Source organism: Neodiprion fabricii, chromosome 1 (assembly GCF_021155785.1).
Source record: "Neodiprion fabricii isolate iyNeoFabr1 chromosome 1, iyNeoFabr1.1, whole genome shotgun sequence".
NCBI classification, from domain to species: domain Eukaryota; kingdom Metazoa; phylum Arthropoda; class Insecta; order Hymenoptera; family Diprionidae; genus Neodiprion; species Neodiprion fabricii.
In genome coordinates this window covers 39,093,325-39,119,118 of record NC_060239.1, presented here as the reverse complement: position 1 = coordinate 39,119,118, position 25,794 = coordinate 39,093,325, and the positions used below count along the sequence as shown (strand labels likewise).

Here is a 25,794-nt window from a genome sequence, read left to right as displayed (position 1 = left end):
GAAATAAAGTAATGGCTTGAATTCCACGAATTTACTATTGGGATTTCATGGAATCCGTGTCAATTCTTTATTTCTGCATTGAATGACAATGTGTTGGAGTATTTTTATTCAGAATTACGTATACAATGGGGCTGTTTAGCCCTTTTTTGCGGTTGAGATACGTGGACTTCGATATTTGGAGATATATACGACAACATCGAAATAATTTTGATCAGGACTAAAATCATCAAAATTCTTGGATCTACTCTCGAGATATCATCATTTAAATAATTTCTGTTAAAATTGAGAGAAGTGTACACCCAACTTTTCAGGTACATTACGTTCCAGTGTTAAGGTGACGGTAAACTAATTTCTGGAGCAGTTTTTTACGAGGAATTTGAGGACAATAAAAAGAAAATTGAGTGAAAAAATTTGTAATCTTTTTTGAATTTTTCACGTTTAACCAAATTGAAGTATTGTAAGAATCATTCGTAAAAGTTTGAAGAACATAATTTTACATTTGATAACAAATAGACAAATCAAAAAATGAATTGTTACTGTTTTTGAAGCACACTTTCGAAAAAAGAAAATCGGCTCCTGCCCGAAAATCACCGTAAAGACTTATTTTTATAAATTATCAGTAATAGAATCGTATTTATACTTTTTATATGAAATGTTGGAAAATTTGTATATAATGAAAAGATCGTATTTTTTTAAAACTTTTCTTGCTCACTCCTAGAATTCGCCTGCCTCATATGGTACACCTTAGGATTTCTTCGGTGTTTGTTCTCTTCTGTTCGACGATAGTTTCTGACAATTCCGAAGTCTTTGATAAGTGGCATTCTTCGGAGCTTTACCTGCTTTCGCTCTTCGCAGATCTCGACGATGCGCTATGATTTCCGTTATATTACCAATCGTCACATCGGTATTTTCTTGCATAACCGCAGATGATTTCATGACTATGAGTAAATTTGGCTATGGCTTCTTCAACTCCAACTGCAAATGTTTCTTTAAAACGCAGGGGTTCTTCGGACATTTATTCTAAATAAGGCTATGCAGGCTCACTTTCGCGTTTTTCGTTCTGTACTGTGAACATCGGCAAAACAGTTTCTCGTCCGATAGCCTCTCGTAAATCGGAAGAACTTTTTCAAAAACCTATACTATAGTAGTCTAACGGATATCGCAGGCGGATTCTAGTTCTAGTCTAGTATAGTTCTAATTTTAGTACTAGTCTAGTAAAAAGTACCTTTTTCTGGGCGTCCTCCGACAGCCATACCAGTTTTTTTACACATCATTATTGTTTGAATAACTCGAAAATTACTTGACCGATCGGATTCAAAATCCAATCAGCTTCAACTTAAGAAGAGACGCGATGATTGAAACTAAATTCAAACAAATCTATACTCGTCCTCGAGATATGACCTGGTGAATTTTTTACTGGACCGATCAGACTTTAAATCAAGTCAGTTTTATCTCATTTAAAATCGTGTCGATTGAATCTAAAATCATAAACATCTGTTCATTAACACTCGAGATATCGTCGGACTCAAATTAATTACACATACACACACACACACACATACGCACCCAGCATCCATCCGAAAAAGGTCGGAGATGATTCTTCAGAATTCAAAATGCGGCAATCTAGTGTAAACTCAATTTTCTGTAAAATATCTTCCTTTGTGTTCTATTTTCTCTGAAAACAAAGAAACGGGAAATTTAAAAATTCTCAGTAGATTTATATTCGAAATCTAATACTAATTGTAAGGGTCAGGCAAAGTGTGAAACAAAATTAGGAACAGTTCGAGTCCCAAATACTTGATAGTCGGTTTATTGTTCTTAATAGCAATGTGGAACGGGAAATTTACAAAATACGATAAAACAGCGTAGAAAGGATTTCTTTTTATAAAATAGAACTACATCTGTTTTACAATGTAATCATACGAAGATATAATAATAATTATTGTTGTAGGTATCATTACTATTGGTAATGATTTTATTACAGCATAAAAATGTTATCACGCAATAAACACATAATTCTCTCAACTAATTGCTATTTCAAAATTATTAAATAAATACATATTACAAACATCGCCATGCTTAACTTCTATAAAGAATTGGTTTACAAATTGGGGTTTTTATCGTTCTTCTAAGATAACCGTTTCTTGCGGGCATAGTTTCAATTCTAGGAGAGTAAGTTTCGTATCCATTGATGTGAGCTGTAAAAACGTAATGTATATTTACATCTATCAATGTACAACATCATGAGTACAAGTGGCAAATAATTTTTGAGATCGGAATAATTTTCTAGGCAAAAAAATTTATATTAAACCACCGTCAATTAAAAGATCGGTTAGGACAATCAATCCATTCACGGATCAAATAAATCAACGTAAGTAAAATATAATGCATAATGCTTACATCATTTTACTTACATCCCTTCGCGGCCAGTTAGAAATAACTTTGTATTCGTCCGTAGGATATCCTTCAACGATGAGGAAATTAAGAAGTGTCTGAAGTGGGGTGTCCGTTTGAAACCTGCGCTCCAAGAATGTACCTTCTGGTAGTCGTACTCGTATTTTTGTAATACCATCGCCTGCTCCTTCTTGAGGTTCTGGAGGTAAGCTTGATTCTGCCGCTTGTCTATGAGCCTGTGATAAAAAATTATGTTTTAACGCCAAATGAGTATACTGGTCAAATCAATGGTGTACTGAAGCACGACATCATTTTTACCTCTCTCCGAGCTTCACCAGCAACTCTCTCATTCTCAGCTCGCTCTTTTGCCTGCTTTTCCAAGAACTCTTGGATTTGTTTTGCTTTTTCTTTGGCTCTACAAATATCAGAAAATATCTTGTCAGATCAATTTGAAAATCACTTGAAACGAAATCGCGGGTAGTATTCTCAAGCAACACTACTCGAAAGATGTTAGGAGCTAATCTAAGATGATTGGATTGAAAAACTATTCCTTTGTTGAATAAAGTTTCTGTTGAGCATACAAACTCGAAGCTACCTGTCTGCAGCTAAACTCTCTTGGTAAGCCAAGTCCTGTTCATGCTTCACTCTCTCCCTGGCTTGTCTTTCCTCTTCAACTCCGATATCCGCTTTCCGCTGATCCTAGAAAAATATAAGCTTTTTAATAATCTCTTTTACAGACAATGCTGTTTGTAGTGTGCCAAATTTTAGAACAATTTATGAGCTCCGAAAAGTAATAAGGTCATTTGAATCACATAAATGTCATAAACTAAAAGAAGCTTGTAAGTCGAATACAGTTTCTTACTTGGAAAACGTCGACAGCTTGGATTAAATTAGTGAGAAGTTCATTGACTCCCATGTTTCCCTGAACAATTGTAAATATTTCAGTATTTGATCTTGACCGCATGATAATCATAAGTACTGGCAACGTGTCAACGTCAATATTTCTCACTGTGAGTGCAGCAACTGATCCGAGTGTTCGATTAATTGCTGACAAAAACCTAAGTTGTTATAAAAAAAAATAATTTACTCATATTTTACATCAAATGAATAAAAAGTAATAAATTTTAAATGTTTAAATAATGAAACACTTATACTCGTGATTAATAATCTTTATTATTGATAATCGATGCAATTTTAAATTTAATGTTCAAAAGTACTTACTTCTGTTTATTTGATTCGTGAGTGAAATCCCAGCCCCAAACTATAAAATTCGCAGATAGAAGTTGTAGTACTGTTTCGAACCCTAATAATTGTGTGCAAAACACATTAGCCAGAACACTGTTGTCGTGATGTAAATAAACAGCCAGTAATTTCCTCTGTTAAAAATAAAGTATCAGGTCATCATTGATCGTTCACACTGTGTAATATTAAATATACTGTACATCAATAAATAATCAAAGAATCAGTATGAGTTTAAGAGCAACAGACATTTCGATGCATTCTTACAACGGAATATGGGATAAGTAGTAAATTGACGTTCTTACCTCTTTTGCTGGTCTGAGACATGATTCCTTTATGGCTTCTTCAAATGTACCAGCAAAGAAGTCAGGATGGGCAGCGCCATATCGTTTTTGAAATTGTTCAGCAAATTGAAGAGTACCTATGGTTTCGTCTTCCACATTATCAGGCACTGAGAAACGAAACACATTAAACTCATAAGCTTTAATTACATAAAAATTAATCTTGCACCAAGTATTTAACCAAGTGAATATCAACGAATAATGCAATGTAGTAGACTCACTGAGATGATGAATTTTCATAGATTGAACGTTGTCTATGAAAAGATCATCTTCAATGTTGAATGTTTCAGAAGCGTCTTCGAATTCTTCAACAGAACTATCGCTATCTATAGTGTCTACAACAACCTGTGAAATTAGGTAATTATAATTATAAATTTCCCAGATACATGTACTTGGCGGTTTCTTGTTTCTTATTTTATAATTTCGTATTAGAGCAAATTTGAATTTATCATTACTATTGTTATGAATATTATGTTATATTATATCAGTGTATTGAAAGTTTATATTGGCTCTTCTTATTAACAGTTATTGTTGTTATCATCAATTTTACTTACCGTCTCATTTTCCTTCACAGGTAATTTTCCAATCGTAAGATCATGCTCCGGATATGAAATTCCACTTTGAGCTAACATTGTTTTATCATTCTTCAACGTAGGCGGCCAGCCAATCCAATGTTGATTTCGTACAGGGATGTCTGTGAGTGTGAAAACGTCAGTTTTCACTTCCAGAACTGTACGTGTTCCTGGGAATTTCAATTTATAACCACGGTTGTGTACTTCGTCATGAATATTCAGTACATATTCTTGGGCCAATCGGTCGGATGTTTTGATACTAAAACAATAACCAAGTTTTCATTGGAGTTGTAATTTGTACAAAAGGTACGCATTGCCAAACCATAGTAAAAGTTAGTAACTCCAGTTTTGATCAATTGTTCTTTCTAATTATACAAACGCGATACTACTGTATAATTTCTGAACTTTTTTAATTTCCAGAAAATAATAACTTCCGAAAATTGTTACAGTAACTGGTAAATACTCACACATCACTTGCCGAATCACCAATTTCTGTAATCTGTCTCAAGTATAATGTCATTTCGGGTAATAAATCCAGTGTTTCGAGAATTGTAGAATCAGATTGTGGCTCTTTTTTCCAGCCATGTAGCTGCTGCTGGCAAGGTGCAATGCCTGCTTGTATACGAATCATGTGTTTCAAGTATGCTAAGGAAAAAACATTGCAAATTAATATACTATTATCTATTTACAAATAATTATTGAAATAAGTTTGATGCAGGTCTTTTCCTATACTTGTATACGAATTACTTGCCAACAGAGTGTGATACTGGTAAAGTAATGTCAAGGACTGCTTCCATGTAGTGTACATGAAAAGTCACTTTTGACGTATTGCTTCTTGTTTTACTTGTACCAGCTCGAATGATTTCTGGTGCACTTGTTCTCGGTGGACTTGAATTACTTGATATCGTGACAATGTCTATGATTTCTGGAGTCCTACGAATTTCCTGTATCATTTCTACGTCTGGTCCCATTTCTGACGGAAGCTGCTGTGAATCTTCTGGCATAACTCTATTAATTGCCGCCTAAATTTCAAATAAGATATTTGTCGATAAAATCATTTCATTGTAGGAGTAAAATTATAATATTTTTGTTTTCACTTGTATGGCAGCAATGAATTTACCAGCAAATCCCAATTGGTTTCATCCAAGTGTAAAATGGCTTCCCCAACATCATCAATTCCAGTACATGCCTACAAATAATTACAAAAAGCTACATATGACGTTGATTACACGCTGGAGAATACATTTGCAATATCGTAGACAAATCAAATGAATTCATAAAAGATGGTAAAAATTTTAAAAGTAGAACTTTACACATAGTATTTTTCAAAAATTATGACCGGCATGATCAAAATGATTGCTGACTCAAATTAAAACACATACAATTTTTTACATCTATATTATATCATATTGAATGACATGAGTGAATGTTTCTATGATTATACAATTGTATCAATTAGAAATTAATATTACAGTGTCAATTTCGATCATTATTGAGTGACTAATTACAAAAATGAAAAAATTACGATGTAATTACACACACTGAATTTAGTTGGAGTTTGCTAAAAATAAAGTTTTATATGTTGAATGATATTGCTTAAAATCGCGTGTTTATTGAATAAAATTTCACGACTCTTTGTTATTATTTCAGTCACATGTAAGGTTTCCGAGCTTTTTGTTTGTTTTTTTTTTTTTCTTCTGCTCGAATAGTCATGGCGGATTTGGTTGTTGATCTATGAAATAGTAAGAGATTAGTTATTAATTAAAAATTGTGTGATTTTCTAGAGTTTTCAACCAAGTGAAGAAAATATTCCATTGAAATGAGAGCAGGCCGAGAAATTAAAATTGATCCATTTATTTGTTAGAATGCGTAAACTGAAACGAATCATAAAAATTGCGGATTCCTGGATACTATCGTTAATCGATTACGCACAGTAAGAGATATTTCGAACTCTGACTAATTGCGAGTAAGATATTATTGGCAGATTTTATATCATCGTAATGAAGAACTCAGTCTCAGATCGATCAAATTTTGCTTCCAGCGACTACAGCAATTGTCAATGTCATCGTTGAAGATACGTACATAACCAAATCATTTTACTATATTACGGAAACATTATGTGTTTAATATTACCTGAAAGTCGGCTAGAATCACTTCTCGATTTTCAGCCATAATATGCAAACATAAGACCTACTAATGCAGCGAATTTCTACTCATATACGTCAATTTTGTGTTATTGTGATTAGAATTTCACTCCACATTCACAACGCCAACGCCATTGGCATAAAACTACCGTGAGTAGAAAGTCGACATGCTATTTTGAATTTCTTGATGCTTAAAGCTTCGTTTACAATTCTGGGCAAAGGTGCCTGTGGACAATTACCAATAAGCGACAAAAGCTGCCGAAGAGTATGGCTGAAGCCAGTTATTGTTCGTAATAGTATGCCGGGTCTGTCCGGGTTTGGGGGTACTAGCAGTTTCACGTATTATCAACCAAGTAAGTAACCATGCCGGTAAAAGAAGTTCGTCATAACCGACAACTATTGCGTGCAAATTATGCGTTGTCATTATGAAATTGAAAAGTTGAGAAAATTTTGCACAAGAAATATGTACGCCAAAATTATACAACGGAAAAATAAATATCAATCGAAGACATGATTATTATGAAGATTTTTTTTCTATTTGTTGAGCACTTTTAAAATTACGAATTAAAAAATTCCATGTCACAAGTTTTGAAAATATCCGAAAAATTCTGGAACACTTTTCTCTTTGGTAGAAGCATGTTGACGATATGTAAAAGGCTAAACCTACTTTTTAAGTTTTTCCCAAAATTAGTAAGCGGCAATTGGGTTTTAGTTGAGGAAAATTACGCAAGCGCTTGAATAAATATAAGAATGAATAACGAAGCTGAATCGATCATGAGGTTCATTGCAAGTGAACAGGAATAAAGAATAAAAGTTAATTAAAAAATTTTGTTAAGGTGTTAACATTGTCTTTGAGAAATACAAATTTTTGTTAATGTGACGAAAAATAGTACCGAAAACTGTAATCGAAAGTAGTATAGCAAGAAGATAACCCGAGAATTTGTTTGCACGTATTTATAAAGGTTTATCTGTTGCATTGAACGTATCGCCTGCCTCTCATAGATCTCAATCTTGTGGGGTTATAATTGAACAGGCAGATCCCTCTGTCACAAATTATAATCATCCTTATATGAAAATATCTTTTTAGGAATATTGAGTATTACAAGTGGGCGTCATAGATTTGTTTAATACAGACGTCGAAAAAAAAAATTTACAGTTAATGGCTACGAAAGAAATGTTCCGAAAGCTTGGAGTCTTCTAGCTGCGTCCAATAATCCATTGCTCATCTTTGAGAGAAATTACCAACGTTAGCTATTACTATCGATATAACAAAAATGTCTTTTTGTTTGCAGAAGTATGCAAAAAATCTGAGATACATCAGAAAGCTGCACTCTAAGTATTACTCAAACCTCTACTCAAATTAATGAAATTTATAATTTTTCAAATCACGAAACACTTAGCTTCCAAGAGTTTTGAAAATTTGCAAAGAAATCGGAACTGTTTAATTCAGTTAACAGCAACTCAATCTCATTGCTCAACTCGTTGTAATCATTTTTGCAGTTTCAGAATTTGAGACTCGTGTAAGCTCATCGAGCCGGCACGCCTGTCAGCTCGCATCACACGGTCGTGTCGTGTTCTCAGCTATTGGTTTTCCGCTCATTCTGACGTCTTTTCCGCATTCCTGTGGGTCCAAGTAGTGGAAAAAGAGTCCTACCAAACTATTCTGGGACAATCAGTTTCCGACCTCTGGAAATCCCAAAAAAGGAACGCGAACCCCTTTGGATTTTTTCAAACGAAATTGAGCTGATTTTGGAAGATAGTTGAATCGATCTTTTAATGCATCATATCGACGCAGTTTTGCGAAAGAAATCGATTGTGCGCAGTCCGAATACGCTACGAGCAACGAATCAAAACTCACGGCTGAAAAACGTCAAATTGGCACTGAGTTTTCAAAGAGGTGGAAGAGAAAAATCACAAACTCATAGCTATACAGTTTCAGTTCCAGTTTTTTAAAAACTTTCTTTACATCTAGCACAAGTGTTCAGGTGTCAGTGTCTAATAATTTAACATGTTTCCGAATAGTATAAATATGATATGTTACACTATTATATTATACCTACTAATAACGATATACCAACAATAATTAAAATATTATGCTAATTGATATAATTAGTATTTCCAATAGTATTGAATTGAACAGAGAAAAGAAAAATGCAATCCAATGAACAAACATTAAATAAGAAGTTTGACTGTTATATGTATAAAGAAAAAAAACTGCGATGTATGTTGTATTGAACAGAATATGCATAATGTGAAGTGAAGTAGCTATTACTGTAATATGTGAGCCCAGTTTAGGTTCTGGCCTGCGTACAGGTGCAATGCACCTCTGCAGGTTACAAGATGTATATTATTATATAGTTACTACTTAACATAATCTGGAATAAAAAGAATAATACCTACTTGAATGTTTCCGTATTTTCTTCGTATCTTCTCAAGTGTAAATTCCACGAGGCTCCAGTTACTTTTTTGCAATCTACAGGGTCCAATAAGTTTAGGTAGGGTGGTTCGAATCGATTCAAAGACGAGGAGATTTCCGCTCAAGAAAGAGAGGAAGATTGAGTTTTTACAGTCTAAATACAGCCGATCTTGAATATAAGTTCGATCAGTTATCTGACACGTTATATCGACGTATTCGTAATTTCTCTGCTGTTGATCTCACGCTCTTTTCGCTGCATTTTCAGAGTTCCTGGGGGTCCAATTAGTCGGGAAAGGGTCAAACCGAATCTGAGACAAAAAATTTTCGCCTCTGAAAATGAGAAAAAAGTAAGGCTGACCCCTTTGCAATTTTGGCAAAAATTTCTGGGATTTTGAAAAGTGGTGAAATAAAGTCTTTGATGCACTATTTCGACGTAATTTTGCGAGAGCAATCGATAAGGCGCAGTCCGAATACGATGCGAGCAACGCATCAATAGTTGCAGCTAAAAAACCAAAGACTCTGCATCGTCATTTTTTTGCTGCTGATCTTTCCTGCGGATCTTTTCTGCCGTTGGTCCGACGCTCTTTTTGGTGCGTTTTCTGCAATCCTAGGGGTCCAATTAGTCGAGAGAGGATCATACAAATCGATTCTGGGACAAAAGATTTTTTGCCCGAAAAAAAAAGTAAGGCTAACCCCTTTGCTTTTTCGGCGAAAATTTTCGGGATTTTGAAAAGTGCTGAAATAAGATCTTTGTGGCACTATTCCGACGATATTTTGCGTGAGAAATCGATTGGGCGCAGTCCGAATACGATACGAGCAACGCATCAATAGATGCAGCCAAAAAATCAAAGACTCTGCATCGTCATTTTTTTTGCTGGTGATCTTTCCTGCGTATCTTTTCTGCCGTTGGTCCGACGCTCTTTTTGGTGTGTTTTCTGCGATCCTAGGTGTTCAATTAGTCGAGAGAGGGTCGTACAAATCGATTCTGGGACAAAAGATTTCTTGCCCAAAAAAAAAGTAAGGCTAACCCCTCTGCATTTGTGGCTCAAATATTCGTGATTTTGAAAAGAGCTAGAATAAATTCTTTCATGCACTATTCCGACGTAATTTTGCGAGAGGAATCGATTGGGCGCCGTCCGAACGCTCCTCCGAACAATGGATGGTGAGTGGCCGAAAACCGTGGAGATTTTCTAGTATTTCTTGAGCTGGTCTAATTCTGTTTTAGATATCCTCTTTCCATTTCTAAGGGTCCAATTAGTCCTAATGAGTCGTACAAATTGATTTCAGATTGCAAAATTCCTGAGTTTCAAATGAAGCAACAAAAAGCAAGGCTTTTTCCCTTTCAACAATGGACGAAGAGGATGGCCAGGCATGAAATTTGCGCAGGGTGTTAGAAAAGGTGGAGAAAAAAAATCAGAGAAAACAAATTTATAGCTATTAAGTGTCAGCTGTTTATTCAATATACCTTACTTCTAGTACAAATATTTATGAATCAATGAATATAGTAACTTAACAAGTTACGTAATAGTATAAAAATATAAGACAATAAAATATGTAAAAGTATGATCGAACATTGTATAATAATTTTGATTATTATAACAGAATAAAAAAGTGCAATACCTTACCTCAAGCAGAATATGAAAAATATTGTATCAGATTGTCATTATCGTAGCTAGTAAATTATATTTTTACTATTTCTGTAACGGAATTGAAATAAATAAATAATTGAATTTTCTCATATTCTGTTCTCATTTTGACAACTGTTGGTCCCACGACGGTTAGAACGCCATTTTGGAATCCTAGAAGTCCGATTAGTCTAGAAAGAATCGTATAAATGGGTGGGAGTCAAAACTTGGAAAAGTCAATACTTCGAATGGCCAATATATAGAAATTTCAACCACGTGAAAATAAAATAACGAATGATGAATTGTTCAAAATCTTGATTTTTGCATGTTTGAAATCTCAGTATATCCACCATTCGAAATATTGACTCTTCCAAGTTTTTACCACCACCCAAGTATATATAGATTCAGAGATGAAAAGTGTTTTGCCAAAAAACTCGTAAAAAATGTAAGCCTAACCCCTTTAACCCCATTAAAAAGCCCTTTGAATTTTTGCTGAAAGTTTAGATGATTTTCAAAGATATTTGATCACTTTGATGCACTATATCGGCGTTATTTTGCTGTAGGAATCCATTGCTCACAGTCCGTACACGCTGCAAGCTACGGATGAAAAGTTACAACAAAAAAATGAAAGATTGTCTTCGTAATTTCCGTGCTGTTGGTCCAATGCTCTTCTTGCTATATTTTCTGCGTTTCTGGGGTTCTACATAGTCTAGAATTGTGTCAAGCAAATCAATTCTGAATCTGAAAATATTATGCTCAAAAAAGTACAGCTAATTCCTGTGAATTTGCGGTGAAACTTGTGACGATTTTGCTTTGCTATAGAGCAGAGCGTGCCGAGAGAGATAACGATGATTATATTAGGATTGTTTCTTATTCGATGGATTTGGGACAAAGATTTATAGTTGTAGGTGACTGTAGATTGAAGGTGGGGATGACTCAAGGTCACCGCAAAGTGGCGCACTCGCGATGAGCTTGTGCTCGTCTAGTTAGGGCATGTTTCAGTGGCTAGAGAGTAGAGACTAGAGAGCAAGAAGGATAGAAGACATTGAATGAAGAACTTACCGGATTGTAACCTCAAACAGAAATTTGCGATTCGCCCTGTGAATAGTAATCAATATAATTGATAGTCAAGCACGAATGTTGCGCTGAAACGGACGATTGAACATCGGAATTGATTGGTGATAGCACACGCCAGGTGAAATTTGCAAAATTCTGAAAATAGGACCCAGCTATGTTCGGACGTGTGATACCAAAAAATTTTCGTAACATATCGGTACGTAAAAAATTTAATTTGCAGCATTGGCTCATCGAAAACCTTCAAAACTTCAATGTATAAACAAGCTAAGAAACGCCTTGTACTTCCATGCCTTCGACGAACCTTGATGGAAAACTGCTTATTTAATTACTGCAAACTTGTAATCAACTCCTCAAAATTTTCCAATATCCTCTCCAACCATTTATTGAAATCTCTCTGTTCCGACGCCTCCATGCTAAGACTGCTAGTACAAGCACGTCATTTGAATTAGAGAAAAATGAATAAAGCGAAAGTGTTCCAGCTTCTGTCACGAGTTTGGAGTGGACCGAACGGAGCACTAGCCGGCAAGCAAGCTGAACAGAAGATGGTCACTATTCTCAGAGATAAGTTTCCCAAAGCGAGCCTCATTGAAGTTACAGATGTATCTGGTGGGTATTTACCAATGAATCTGATTTACAATCACAGAAATTATTATTACATTGTTATTGTACATGTTTTTTACTGTTTAATAACATAGTTTCGCTAAAAGAGGATAATATATTATGCTGCACACACAAAAATAATATTAGAGTGTCGAATGTTACCTTGCAAAATTAACCAATGTACTATTAATGTATATAAATTAACAATGTAACTATTATTTTCCTGATTCACATAGGAGGGTGTGGCGCGATGTTTGAAGTAAATGTGGTTGCCCCAGAATTCAGAGGACTCAATACAGTTAAACAGCATCGGGTTATCAATGAAGTATGAACTCATTTGATTACTACTTTGCAATATTCAGCAATTATAATAGTTATTAATATTTGACCTGTGCAAATTTAGTATAATCCTTGTGTTTCATGTTTGCTTATAGATTCTGAAGGAAGAAATTAAAAACATGCATGGTATTCGTATACATACAAGTGCTCAGGACACCTAGACTTTTTATATCAAAAGTGCTTCAAATTTACGAAATGAAAAATACAGCGACATGTATTTGGATATAGTTAACTGGATTTGGAATCAGTTGGAATTGCGTATATTTATACATATGTCACGAAGTTTAACGCATTCGAATTACTTGCGAGAGTGCATTTCTCGCGAAAAAATAAAAGGGTTAGCCTTCCTTTTTTGCGATTTTTAGAGTAATTTACCTCAGGTTCGACCTACAGGACCCTTTTCTCACTCGTTGGTTCCTAAGGAATTCAATAAAGATATCTAGAAAGTACGAAGACCAACAGCTAATTGTAAGTAAATACGAAGAAAAACCGACGAAATCCATCTAAAATCATCTTCCCGCTCTATCTTTTGATCCATTATTCCTAACTATAAACTATTCGCATTCGTTTTCTTTTTCAGATTTTTTTTTAAATCTGCACAATTTTGTAGAGGAAAATGCAACGAGGTTAGTTGACTTTAATCTAGTTTATTAATTCTTATGGGTTTTACAATTTGATTTTCGTCTTATTTGGTACGTTACCTCCAGACCCGGAAAACCATTACGAAAAAGAACTGGCCTAGCTAGCACCCATAGTAAATAGGTATATCTGTGGCCAAAGTGGGCAAACCTTGTACTAAAAGCTGATCAAATCTCAACACTGCAGCCTATCGTCGTTGCTGTCGTCAGTACTATTAGACGCTGTGAGTCGACCCTATAGCTGTGGTATATAGTTTGAGCAAATCGCATCGAGCTCCATTTATACAAGACGATATTCTCTATGGCTCCATTGCGGCTTAATGTTTATGTGCATTAATAGCGTCTCAGGTTATGAAAAATGAAGGCTAAAAATGTCCGTTTGATAGAGTTGCTAAATAATGAATTAAACTTTTTAATAGTAGATTGAAACTGATAAACGTCAAGTGTTGTAAGACGTACAGGTTAGGGTGTGGTTGCCACCAATTATAATGAGTACTACTCAAAAATTTGTATTTTTCGCTTTGGCGGCAACGATAAGGTTGCTATTAATATATTCCGAATATCAAAAGATCATCGCTGACAGAGTCGAAGTATCCACAGCACTTAACTCATGGAAAAAAGGTGAGCGTTTCCAATGTTTTTGCTGTCTTTTGCTCATTAAGTATGATCGTTCTTATATTGTTACCAGTTACCGAGGGAGTCTACCTACGAGAAGCTGGTATCGATCCTTACACCGGTGATCTGTTTCATGAAAGTCCCATAGGCCTTGTCGTCTTCAGTTATATGCAAAAGTACTTGTCATTGTGTATGTTATGTGGCATATTTGTCTTCACGGATTTGGCCACGGCATGGATTTTGGGTGCGACTGCTTATCGTTACACGAGTGAACTAGTGAGTTGATTCAATAATGCTAATAGGATCTATTTTATAATGAAGTAGAAGACGAGACTGCAAATGTACTACATCTACTAAAACATAGCCATAAACCAACATTCAACCAATTTCCTATAGATTGCCACCGAACAAAAAGACATCCAGAAACGCAAAAAGGAATCCAATGACGAAGAATTATCAACTTTACCTTCATCAATGTCAATACCAGCATCCAGTGTTACGTCTTCCGCTTTACTCGTACCTTCAGCTTACCTTTTCAACCCATACGTAGTTTTTAATTGTGTAGGATTAACCACAACCGTTTTTACGAACTTTCTGCTATCCGCGGCTCTATATTCTATGATAAACAAATCGAGATTATGTAGTTGTTTCACTATAGCTGTTTTAACATTGCAAGGACTTTATCCCATTACTCTTATGGTACCTGCCACAATATACTTGGCACGAAACGAAGAAGGTAAAAATAAAAATTTCCCCTACGGAAATATTAATAAGACAATAGCGATGTTCATTGGTATTCTCATTGCATTATATTACCTCTCCTACAAAGTATCAGGGAGCTGGTCATTTTTGCACAGTACAATTGGTTTCATTTTAACAGTACCTGATCTGCGGCCAAACATCGGCCTGTACTGGTACTTCTTCACAGAAATGTTTGAACACTTTAGGTGGCTATTTGTTGCATCATTTCAAATAAACGTAGGCCTGCTCTACGTTGCTCCTCTCGCGCTACGATTTCGCCGCGATCCTATGCTCCTGGCCTTCTCGTATCTCGCAATCGCGGCTATTTTCAAATCGTACCCTTGTTTAGGAGAAGTAGGATTTTATATGGCTCTACTACCAATGTGGAAGCATCTCTTTCCGCGTAAGTCAATAATCTACTATTACTGTCTCGTAATTATTTATCCCTTCATATTTGTCCCAATTTATGTATATTTTTCCGAAACTAATGCGTCAATTTTATTTTCTCCAGATATGCAGCAAGGATTCATTGTCAGCTGCTTCCTTTTGTCCTGCACAGTGTTTGCTCCAACAGTTTGGCACCTGTGGATTTATTCACGATCAGCAAATGCGAACTTTTACTTCGGTGTCACGTTAGCCTTTGCTATCGCACAAATATTTCTAGTTACCGATGTTCTCTTTGCCAGCGTCAAACGAGAATTTTCTTTGCGACACGGGCTGTCGAGAGAAATCCACGGAAATACTGGCAAACTTTTACTCGAATAAACTCCATTGGATGTATTTTTACACGTACATTCCGTGTCCAGATTGTAATGCCGATTGGAGGTGAAAAATCGGGACGCACTCTAAAGAAGATGAAACTAAACATATAAGCATTCATTCGAAAATTGAATGCGTAACGTCAATTACGACGTTCACAAGTTTTAGTTGAGAATTCACAATGAATTTATTGCGGCGAAAATATCCCCTCTGCTTGGGTAACAACAAAATCCAGTGTCATGATTCACGAACGATTAAAAATCTAATTCACCAACATTAGCGCAACAAATCATTATTTCTTTCCTTCCCGCCAAATCCATACTTTGCGTCACTCCCTTGTGTATCAACAACGCGCATAATAAGCAGTGGTTCACAGTTGGAACTCCAAGGTGGTATATCCCCACTTTAGTCAGATTAAAAATTACTCTCACGTAACGTTGGCGGGTGAAATTTTAATATCAATGTATAATCTGCGATCCATTGAAGATGAGGAACATTCTGAACACAAGCATGTGTGAGTTAAAGTTCAAGTAAAATTTTATCTGTATTCGTACCTGAATCCCAGCCTTTAGTAATTAGATTAATTAATAAAAGAAAAAACATTATCAAGACGGTAACGGAAAACCTGATACACGCAACGCACGTTCTTGCGTAAATATTGCCCGGCTACCTGATATTCCGTAGACATAAAGCAGCTTCTTCGAATCACTTTCTCCGTACGCGTGGGTATACGTATAGTTATGCATGCCATTTCGTCATGCGCTTGAGTTTTTTTTTTCATGAAGTATATGCATACGAAACGGATTTTCCCACTTGTATATTACAGCATTTTGCTATGAACATTTCATCCGCATATTACAAATAATTTCGACACTTCCGACTGCCCGAGCTTCCTTTTCCGCAACTCTGATAAGGCAATTTGTCCTCACGGGAGCACTTTGTTTTTTCAGTTAGCGAAGTTACTTGGACAGGGAAAATATTGCAGAGTTCACGGTTATAGAGATACGAAGAAGAGCTCGATATAAAAGTTCCAAAATTTTCACAAAAAGCTTCGACTGTAATGTATGATTGAATTTTCATTGTTCTACAGTTTGAAAATTATGAAGATACCGCGCTTCGTTTCTGCACTCGCATTCTTTTGGCTGCTATGTCTACATGAATACAAAGTCGTCCTTAACTCCATGTAATAGTTCCGTGTACGCATATCTGCTGATATTTCGGTATGTCATTTTTGCTTAAACATCTTATATACGAACACCACAATATGAAAATACAATATAGAACGACAGTGCGTTTCAGACGGTGCAGCAAGTTTTCAATTACGCAACTCTGCAGAAGTATCAGAGTATGTTGAAGTGGCTATGCAACTAATATACTTCAACATTTAGAGGGCCGAAATGTCCCCAAAAGGAGCCAGCAGGTAATTCGGCAACTCGACAGGTCGTGTTGAATATTTGTATACATAATTTATGCCTTTAAAAAATATCGTATTTCAAGGTAAAAATGTCGGTCCTCTAAAAGTTAATCAATCGTACCTCGTAGTAAAAATTATATCATGATTTCTAAATATTGTGATCCAGTCACCGAGTTTGACGGACGTCATTTTCATCGATAAGTAAATGATGTTGATTGTATTATTATTCTTACTGTGAATCACTTTTGGAAAAAAATAATTTGTTTCTTGGTAAAATAATAATAATAACAATAACAGTAGTAATACAAATAATGTATAAGCAAATTATTAAAATGTCACGTCGTAAAAACGGTAAAACTTCGTAAACTCTCACAAAACGTATACGGAGGTGAAAATAGTCGCGAAAGAGAAATTCGTCGGCCCTTAAAAAAAGGGTACGAGTCTGTGCTATGTGGCTACGGCATTTCCGTAATAATTTGCGGTTTTGCGTGATTTTTAGTCTGTTACATCGAGCATCGCGCGTACCATGCTCCCGGTTCGTGGAAGATATGGATATCTGCAGTCTTCGAAACAACAAAAAGGAGAAAAGTGGTGAAAAAGTTGAATCCGCGATGCAGCGGTGGAACGAACACTGGCTGCAGTATCTTACTATGCCGCCTTCCTCACCTCCACCCGACCCAGACGTCGTCGTACTCGTCGTATCATATAAAAGGGGGCCCCCGCAGAAATATCGCACTTGGGTGCCTCCACTTTGGTTAGAGTCAACGCAGCGCGTCAAAATTGTAGATTTCGCAACCGCGTATCCCACGTTTTCTGTTTTACGTCTATGATCTAGTCACGCTTCATTCGAATAATAGCGTAACTAGTCGCGGTTTGAATTATACTGTTTATGGTCGGCGATTCCGCGAAAAAATGAAGGGGGGCGTGATTTTTTTAACTTTATTTACGCTCGTCTTCGCTAATAATTATTCAAGCAAATATGACAACGTAGACGTCGACAGAATCCTAAGCAATGATCGTATTCTCACCAATTATATACGCTGCTTGATGGAAGAAGGACCCTGCACTGCGGAAGGTCGGGAATTGAAAAGTAAGTTGAAATTCAAATTCTTCAATCATGCATTTTCGCTATGATTTCAGCATTTCTTTTCCAATTGTAGTACATTGCGTACGATACGTATATTGTTGAAATCTATCCTTAGTATCTTGTATTGATGTGCTCTTTACTTTCCACCCGTCGCCAAAATCGGTATCATTCAAGTTCGATAAACGGAAACAGTAAACACAGCAGTTTTCTTCTCGGCCTTATATATAGAGCACCGCATTGCATATGACATTGCAACAGAGTTCAACATACTCTCAGTCAGTCCGGTTACATAAGATCAATTGTAACTTTCACGATTGGCCGTTGCACTCGATCTACTCGATCGAAAACCTACAGTCAACTCGTATGCGGTGTGAAATTATTAAGCAACAATACGCATAATTCGTACATATATTACTTGCCAAAATACTCAGAGATGCAGAATTCGAAATTGAAATGTTATAGACATGTTATTTTCAGTATCTCGTTGTGACTTCCATGACTTATATTATAGAAAAATCTAATGAAGCGGAACCCGACATTTTCATATATCTACAGCTCGAATTAAACTCTGAAATAAGATTTCAAATTATGTGACCCATGCCCCGACAGTCCGCATAACGTTGATCAGATATTTCAGACTTTAATGATACTAAGCATATGAATGCGTATATTGTAACCTATCGCACGTAAGAAGAATGAATTAACCGAATAAGAATAAATAATTCGAGAAACTTAATTACTGAGCACAGTATTTCGTGCCAATGATTAAAATGGCTGTGGATACAACGTGCGTAATAAATATATGACGTGCGAAAACTTTTAATGCGATTTATTGCCGGCTGAACTCTGTCAGGCTAAAGAAGGCAGTACGTGTCCGTTCAATTCGGTATTGATAATGGATTCTATTGTTATAACTTTTTATTACATCGTTTCGAGCAGAAGAATTTTTTCGGTAACAAGCGTGATTATTAAATTTAGTGGCCCAAGCTGCAGTAATACATTTATAAATTTACGCAACTAGCACATATCGGACTGTTGGTGGCATGAATATCGTTGCTTTTGACAGTATTTAATTGCATCCACGTTTACAGTGATAAAACCATTATTTACATTTATTTTGGCTTTGACAGAGACGTTACCCGATGCCCTTTCATCGGAATGTAGCAAGTGCAATGAAAAACAAAAATCAACTGCGGAAAAAGTGATAGAACATCTTAGAGTGAAACGGCCGAGAGACTGGGACAAGCTTACTGCAAAATACGATCCTCGAGGAGAGTACAAGAAACGCTACGAAGCATCTATTGCGGCAAAGAAAGCTTAGTCGCACGCTAAACTTTGGATGAAATTCAATTCAATCAAATACATAGTTATTGATTATACTTCAATTATGTGACGTTATATTTTGTTGAGTATTATACTAATAAAGAATAAGACGAAAGAAGAACACTGTGCCACAAATTCAGGAACTGAACATTATTTTCCAATTCATTGTTCCTTATTTGTTATAAAACTCCAAGTAAATTTCTTTCCAACAGTACATGTCTCTTCTCATTACAAAGGTGGGTTTTACCAGAGCTCCATATGAAGCCGAGAGGCTAACAACTTGTGCTAGTTTCCACACCTCAATTGGTACAGAAATTGTAGATTTTCGTAGCGTGCTGTGGAACAGACCTACTGACTTTTATCAGTAAGAAGTTCAAATGAAAGAGTTTCTAGTCTTGGGGCTCATTCCACGCGCCTTTTTTTGACGAGGGATCCAAGCTGAAACAGGCGATATGACAACAAAATGAAATGTGAGAATAGATAATTGGAATTCATGTTACTTTTATAATAGAAGAATTTCATTTTCACTAATTTATCATCTCAAGAAATAGGCAAAGTTGAAGGGCAAAATCTCTAATCACGTTTCGAAAAAAAGAAAGACTACCTGCTGCTTTCCCTTGTCTGCTTTATACTCACGAGATCTGAAATAGCTGGCAAGTTACTGGTTTGATCTGTAACTGAATTTTCAGGTTCACGAACTTCTTTTGCCTGATTGGACTTCTTCATATTTCTATGCTGTGGGAATGTAGGCATCAACTTTGGGTCACAGGCTGTGGGCACGTTGAAAGATAAGGATTGTAATATTTCAATAAACCTACCCAGTTAAGGCGATACTTTATCTGATAGATTTACTAACGCAGGGGTGCCTCCTTGAAGTAGCTGCTCTGCAAGCACTCTTCAGCAGTAGCTCTTTTCTTTGGGTCGTACATGAATAAAAAGTTCAATAGTCTAAGCCCAGCTGCACTTAGCCACGGAAATCTTTGTTTCAAGTTATTGTAAGGTTGCTGTTTCAAGGAGAAATTTTGCAGTGCTGGTAACGAATTGAATTCAGGCCAAATCGCTTCGCTGGGTGTTCCCAATAAATCCACTATCAGTTCTAGTTGAGCTATTTCTGACCTTCCAGGTAACAGAGGTCTGTGACCGAGCAGTTCACCTTGAAGAAAATACAGCCATTTTATTATACCATATATACTGGTAGATCGTGTATACTATCGTATATACTGGTTATTATCACCTTTGACGACTTGATATTAAATAATGAGGTTCGGATTTTACCTAAAATGCAACCAGCTGCCCACATATCCACCGAAGTTGTTTGAGTTTTGGCTTGAAGAAGTAGTTCTGGAGCTCTATACCACAGCGTTACTACTCGGGGAGTCATCGGGGTCAAAGGTAGACCAAACCACCTGGCTAACCCAAAGTCTGCAATTTTGACGCACCCTTTATCGGTCATGAGTAAATTTGAAACTTTTAAATCTCTATGAACGATAAAATTATGGTGCAGATAACGAAGGCCTTTCAATACTTGGAGTACAATGCACTTGACTTGGCTCTCGGAGAAAGGGGCTTGCATATTGTCCAATAAACTGGCCAAATCTTGCTCACAATATTCCATGGCTAGGAATATACTTTCCAGGCTGCGCCCAACCACAACTTCTTTAAGGTGCACAATATTCTCGTGCCTGCATGATAAAAGGACACTGATTTCTCTCAGGCCGCTAACGGGCAATCCATCTTTTTCATGTTCCATGCGAACCTTTTTTAAAGCAACAACTTTGTCAGTTTTGGTATCTCGCGCTCTGTATACTATTCCATAAGTGCCTTCACCGATTCGGTTCAACTTCTCAAATTCAGACACAAATCTACACTTGCCAAGCTGTGGGTAAACAATAGTTCAGGTTAATGACCAATGTTACAAATATTTTCAAGTAAGTTGGTTACCCTAATTATAAATATAAAAGATGTCTTACGATATCCTGTTCAGGTATCTCCATCGGCTTTCCAGTTAGAAACGAAGTAAGCACGCCTCTCCGAGTAATTGGTGCCGATGGGTCTGGTCCGACCTCGGAGCCTGCTTTCTTATCAGTGTCATTGTTCTCCACTGATTTCTTACCCATGCTTCCTTCTGCAATAATTCAAAGCGAAATCTCGATGCAAACTGTGATTATCTACTCACTATTTGACGCAAACATTGTTTAGAGAAGAATGACCGACTATGTGCAATACAATTGCATTGTCAAGTTAAAATATCTATTCGGTATAACCTCTTTCGCCGGCATCGAACGCGAAAACTTTAGAACTTCGAAAAATTACCTTTCGTCATTTTGTTGAGCGGTTTATTCCAGAAAAAGTGCCCTCGGTGCTGGGCTGGGAGAAGACTTGGCTAGTTACGCTCTGTTTATAGTTTTTACTTAGCTTATTATTTTTCTCATTCGGTCAATTTCCAGACTTTCTTTAAACAAATATGAATTAGTCGCCTCAATCCAACACACGCTCTCGGCAGATGTGACGTCGCACCAACACCATTTCACCACGCAAGTCGATAGAATCCGGCAGAGGTCACCACTTCACAGCGACTGCTCATTGGCCAAACTCGGCCCAACATGACCATAGATATTAATAATAATAACAATAATAATAATAAGAAAACGTAAAAACAGGAAAAATTGCAAGCGACACGTACGGGCTACGGCCGAGCTCGTATTATAAACATACATTCGCAGCGTAGGCATTCGTTTAGTGATTGTGGGTGGCATAATTTAGTTGGAATTTTTAAAATAAGTAAAGGACTTTGATTATACCGCACTTGAGTTGGATCGAACGGTAAATAATTGCGTTCCGTACTGTTTATTAAGGCTTGTTGTCATCGATTAATACGTATCTCTTTCGTGATAGATCGTGACCGTGTCAATAGCGCTAATATAAATTGTTTTTCATCGCCGATGCGAGAAGACGAAACGAAACTTACCTATTATAATTAGTTCTCGGACTTTGTTGCGGACAAATAACTGACTGTGTTAAATAACAACTGCTGTGCGGTGATAATGGAAGGAGTCGTTAGGTTAATCGTAAAGGCTCCGAATCAGCAGACCGAGGATCAAATTATAAGATGCGAATTAGGGTGGACCATTGGACGACTCAAGGATCACCTCGCCCAAGTTTATCCTAGCAAACCAGTAAGCATCCGAATATTATTTACGTGTGTATCATTCTTTGACCCGTCACGAGTATCAAAATTTTGATAAACTGATATTTTTGCTTTTATTTGTGAAAGTGTATGTAGTATCTTTCGTCGTGATAACCTTTTTCTTAGAGAAAGTTTAGTCATCAGCTATTTTCTCTCAATTTTTCATCACTTGTGAATAAAAATATTTGTTCTACCAGATAGAAGCCTTATCTCTTATCCTGATGTGATAGCGTCTCGTAGCATGTTTCAAATCATTATCGTCTGTTCTTATCTATTATTACCTTACATTAAATGATACATGTATTATGTTATCCCCCCCTCCAGTTTTGCACAAATACAAATAAACTCTTCTCATAAACTGATTTAAACACCATCATCAATGCTTTGTCTGTAACAGTCTGTAATTTTTCCGACAGAAGTCTTCCGAACAAAAGCTCATTTACTCTGGTCAACTGTTGAGTGATTCTGCCCTCTTGAGAGATGTCCTCCATCACTACGGTGGCGGAGATCAGCTCGACCAATCCTATACTGTACACCTAGTCTGTGCTCCGACGATGCCATTTTACACAGACAAGGCACGCACCAACTCATCCACCAGTGGCCCAGAAGGAAACATGGGTGTATTACAGCCTGATGCCATTTTAAATCCAGTTCAATCGGAAAGGCTTCAAAGTCAGAGCTTAGAAAGCGACGAGGTTAACAATCCAGCATCTTCTTCCGCTCAGTTATATTCTACTCAGCGGTATTATAACCAGCTGAACAGTCAGCAGATAGCATGGATGCAGCAGGCTTATACGCATTACCTTACTCAGTACATGCAGATGTGAGTGATGAGAATAAAATAGTTTTCCTGTATATCCATACAACACACTAACTTGAGTAGTTTTGGAATCCACTATCACGTGAATTGTTTGTATAAAATTTTTGTTTTCCATTCTATTACAGGATGGCTGCACAAGGTATCCAATTACAAAGCAGCATTCCATACATACAGCCTGTGAACACAAACACAAATGAAGCAGTCAATAACAATAATCGCGATGATCATCAGCGGGTAGCAGCTCATGGTGCGGGGGCTCCTATAGATCCTGCAGAAGCAAACAATGCAAATAACAATGCTGCTGCAGCCGATGAGAGAGGAGATGGTGGAATAGTATTGAATCGTGATTGGCTTGACTTTTTTTACATGCTGTCCAGAGTCATTGTCTTGTTTAGCATCGTATACTTCTACTCTTCTCCACTCAGGTTTCTCATTGTAACATTTTTGGGATTCGCTGTCTATCTGTAAGTATAATATGTTTACAACTAAAACAATAGAGCATTCCTGCATTTAACATGGATCTAATAAAATGCTTGTAAACACTCTAGGTACCAGGGTGGTTTCTTTCGAGTGCAACCGATGCTCTTGGTTGACAACAACAATGGCCGCGTTGACAATAATAATCAAATTTTACAAAACGAAGCTGTCGGGGCTCAGGCTTTACCAGCACAGCAGCCACCCCCAGCTCCTCAAACAGACACACATGTTAATCCCAATGAAGAAAATGAAGGTCAGAGACCGGGAGCTTTGGCATTTGCTTGGACATTCTTCAGTTCGTTTTTTGCATCTCTTATACCCGATCAACCAAATGTTGTCTAATTTGATAATAATTTCGTTCTACATTATGCAATTGTAAATTAATATATTATTATATATATATATAATTATATATATATATATATATATATATATATATATATATTCTCTAAAATCGAATTAAAACTTTGCATTGATGCAAGAGATCGTCTCTTACACGTTATAGGTATCAGTCTTGTTTCACAGACATGGATATATCACAGCTGCAACTGTTCCGCCAATCTAATCTTTTAGTAACTGACATCACTCAGTTGACGAATAGAGTAGGTTAGCAGACGTTTAGTGAATTGTTAAGGCAGTTGTTTAGTATAAATAGTCAACGATCGACATTTGATTGATATAAAACTGTGAATTCAGACGTCTTTCAAACGTAAAAACTGTTGTACAAGTAATAGCAGACTATTGGTATTGTGAGATGAAGTTTGCTGTGTAAGTCTATTATGATATAAAAAGTACATTCGACGAATTCAAAAAAAGTTTTGCTTTTACTACATGCCAAGTTTTGCGAGAAACATTTGAAAACGTTAAGAGGGATTCAGAAAAATACAATTATCGTCCATTATTGTATTTCAATATTATTCGTAAGTTTCAGTTGGTTAACTCTGTTGACAAGCATCAACATAAGCTATGTGCTGTGGTTCACTTTCTGTAATTTTCCGAAAAGTTTGTTTCTCGGTACTGAACGCAATTTTTGACTAATTCCAATCGAAGTATACGCGTATTTTGAAAATGAGCTGATCATCGGTTCGAAAAATCAAAATTGTAATAAATTCCTGCTTGTTTCTCGATTTTTTGCTGAAAACAAAACTATAAATTGATCTGCTACCATAAGGAGACTTACATGTTTGCTGACCTGAATTACCGCCAATGCCTAATGATGAGTAACATCTCTTGGTTTGAATTTTGCTTGTTTATCTTGTCTTCTTGAATAAATATTACAAAATCGTCTGTATGTTACTCCTATTCACGTATCATTGTAATACTCGGTGCGAGACACAATTGTTAAATATTTAAGTAACATTTGGTTCCAAAGTTAGTTAAGAACTATAGAAAAAATAGATATATATATATATATGTACACAGTTTCTGTTTTTTAAATTCACTAGAAATAAAAGCGGAAATAGCATTTTAGGATATGTACATTCATACACAAATATATTATATGTATAGGCATATTATCAACAGCTTTACAATAAATGTCTAATAGCTTACGTGTATAAGTTTCTAACATATTAGGGATTAATTACGACCAAGTGATAAATATTTATATAAAGTTAGTAGTAAATTACCAACAAGTGGAATATCGATCGTACGAACAAAACTTAACCAGACATATGACGTATGCTTGTTATTATTTAAGCAACTGGCAGCTGTGTGTAATTTTATCAAATTTAATCAAATACATATTGAATAGAAGATTAAAGTGAAAAATTCAACATTTGCTGTTATAGAAGTCGATAATCGTCTGGTAAGGTATAAAAAAGAGGCGAAAGAGAGAAATGGGTATGGGAATGTGCTTTAAGGTAATACTTTTGCCAATGCATGATTGTGAAGAAAATAACTTTTGTAACATACTATACCTATATATATACATACCTATATGCAAAAGACATCAATGAATTCATTGACGTCTCGATGAAAACAACA

General features: G+C 36.2%; 5 protein-coding genes across 9 annotated transcripts; 3 read left to right on the top strand and 2 right to left on the bottom strand.

Annotated features, from left to right (window-relative positions):
• Window positions 1-1,794: 1,794 nt before the first annotated feature.
• Window positions 1,795-6,838, bottom strand: LOC124180140 (FAS-associated factor 1). 3 transcript variants are annotated; one of them, XM_046565273.1, is made up of 13 exons: window positions 6,680-6,838; window positions 5,667-5,735; window positions 5,298-5,568; window positions 5,014-5,191; window positions 4,529-4,805; window positions 4,196-4,319; window positions 3,939-4,084; window positions 3,616-3,770; window positions 3,257-3,452; window positions 2,990-3,093; window positions 2,713-2,809; window positions 2,401-2,630; window positions 1,795-2,198 (listed from the first exon to the last, which is right to left on the bottom strand). In XM_046565273.1, the coding sequence occupies exons 1-13, from the start codon at window positions 6,716-6,718 to the stop codon at window positions 2,165-2,167; spliced, it is 1,920 nt and encodes a 639-aa protein (XP_046421229.1). In that variant the 5' UTR covers window positions 6,719-6,838; the 3' UTR covers window positions 1,795-2,164. The 3 variants fall into 3 exon arrangements, with proteins under 3 accessions (XP_046421229.1, XP_046421212.1, XP_046421220.1); XM_046565256.1 differs by having other exon boundaries at window positions 2,415-2,630; XM_046565264.1 differs by lacking the exon at window positions 6,680-6,838 and adding an exon at window positions 6,019-6,051 and having other exon boundaries at window positions 2,415-2,630.
• Window positions 6,839-11,707: 4,869 nt separating this feature from the next.
• LOC124178889 (bolA-like protein 3) lies at window positions 11,708-15,779 on the top strand. 2 transcript variants are annotated; one of them, XM_046562670.1, is made up of 5 exons: window positions 12,645-12,733; window positions 12,812-14,006; window positions 14,074-14,276; window positions 14,397-15,144; window positions 15,253-15,779. In XM_046562670.1, the coding sequence occupies exons 2-5, from the start codon at window positions 13,874-13,876 to the stop codon at window positions 15,504-15,506; spliced, it is 1,338 nt and encodes a 445-aa protein (XP_046418626.1). In that variant the 5' UTR covers window positions 12,645-12,733; window positions 12,812-13,873; the 3' UTR covers window positions 15,507-15,779. The 2 variants fall into 2 exon arrangements, with proteins under 2 accessions (XP_046418635.1, XP_046418626.1); XM_046562679.1 differs by lacking the exons at window positions 14,074-14,276; window positions 14,397-15,144; window positions 15,253-15,779 and adding exons at window positions 11,708-12,004; window positions 12,288-12,414 and having other exon boundaries at window positions 12,843-13,196.
• Window positions 15,780-17,626: 1,847 nt separating this feature from the next.
• LOC124178961 (ejaculatory bulb-specific protein 3-like) lies at window positions 17,627-19,322 on the top strand. The gene is made up of 2 exons (XM_046562834.1): window positions 17,627-18,004; window positions 19,132-19,322. The coding sequence occupies exons 1-2, from the start codon at window positions 17,827-17,829 to the stop codon at window positions 19,320-19,322; spliced, it is 369 nt and encodes a 122-aa protein (XP_046418790.1). The 5' UTR covers window positions 17,627-17,826.
• LOC124178913 (cyclin-dependent kinase 10) lies at window positions 18,450-21,862 on the bottom strand. Its single transcript, XM_046562714.1, has 6 exons — window positions 21,638-21,862; window positions 21,295-21,449; window positions 20,600-21,200; window positions 20,181-20,477; window positions 19,961-20,094; window positions 18,450-19,762 (listed from the first exon to the last, which is right to left on the bottom strand). Exons 1-6 carry the CDS (start codon window positions 21,645-21,647, stop codon window positions 19,727-19,729), a joined length of 1,233 nt encoding a protein of 410 aa, XP_046418670.1. The 5' UTR covers window positions 21,648-21,862; the 3' UTR covers window positions 18,450-19,726.
• Window positions 21,863-21,980: 118 nt separating this feature from the next.
• LOC124178922 (homocysteine-responsive endoplasmic reticulum-resident ubiquitin-like domain member 2 protein) lies at window positions 21,981-25,099 on the top strand. Of its 2 annotated transcripts, XM_046562734.1 has the most exons (6): window positions 21,981-22,147; window positions 22,220-22,500; window positions 22,928-23,334; window positions 23,457-23,795; window positions 23,880-24,195; window positions 24,246-25,099. In XM_046562734.1, the coding sequence occupies exons 2-5, from the start codon at window positions 22,369-22,371 to the stop codon at window positions 24,148-24,150; spliced, it is 1,149 nt and encodes a 382-aa protein (XP_046418690.1). In that variant the 5' UTR covers window positions 21,981-22,147; window positions 22,220-22,368; the 3' UTR covers window positions 24,151-24,195; window positions 24,246-25,099. The 2 variants fall into 2 exon arrangements, with proteins under 2 accessions (XP_046418690.1, XP_046418683.1); XM_046562727.1 differs by having other exon boundaries at window positions 21,981-22,500; window positions 23,880-24,191; window positions 24,242-25,099.
• Window positions 25,100-25,794: the final 695 nt, after the last annotated feature.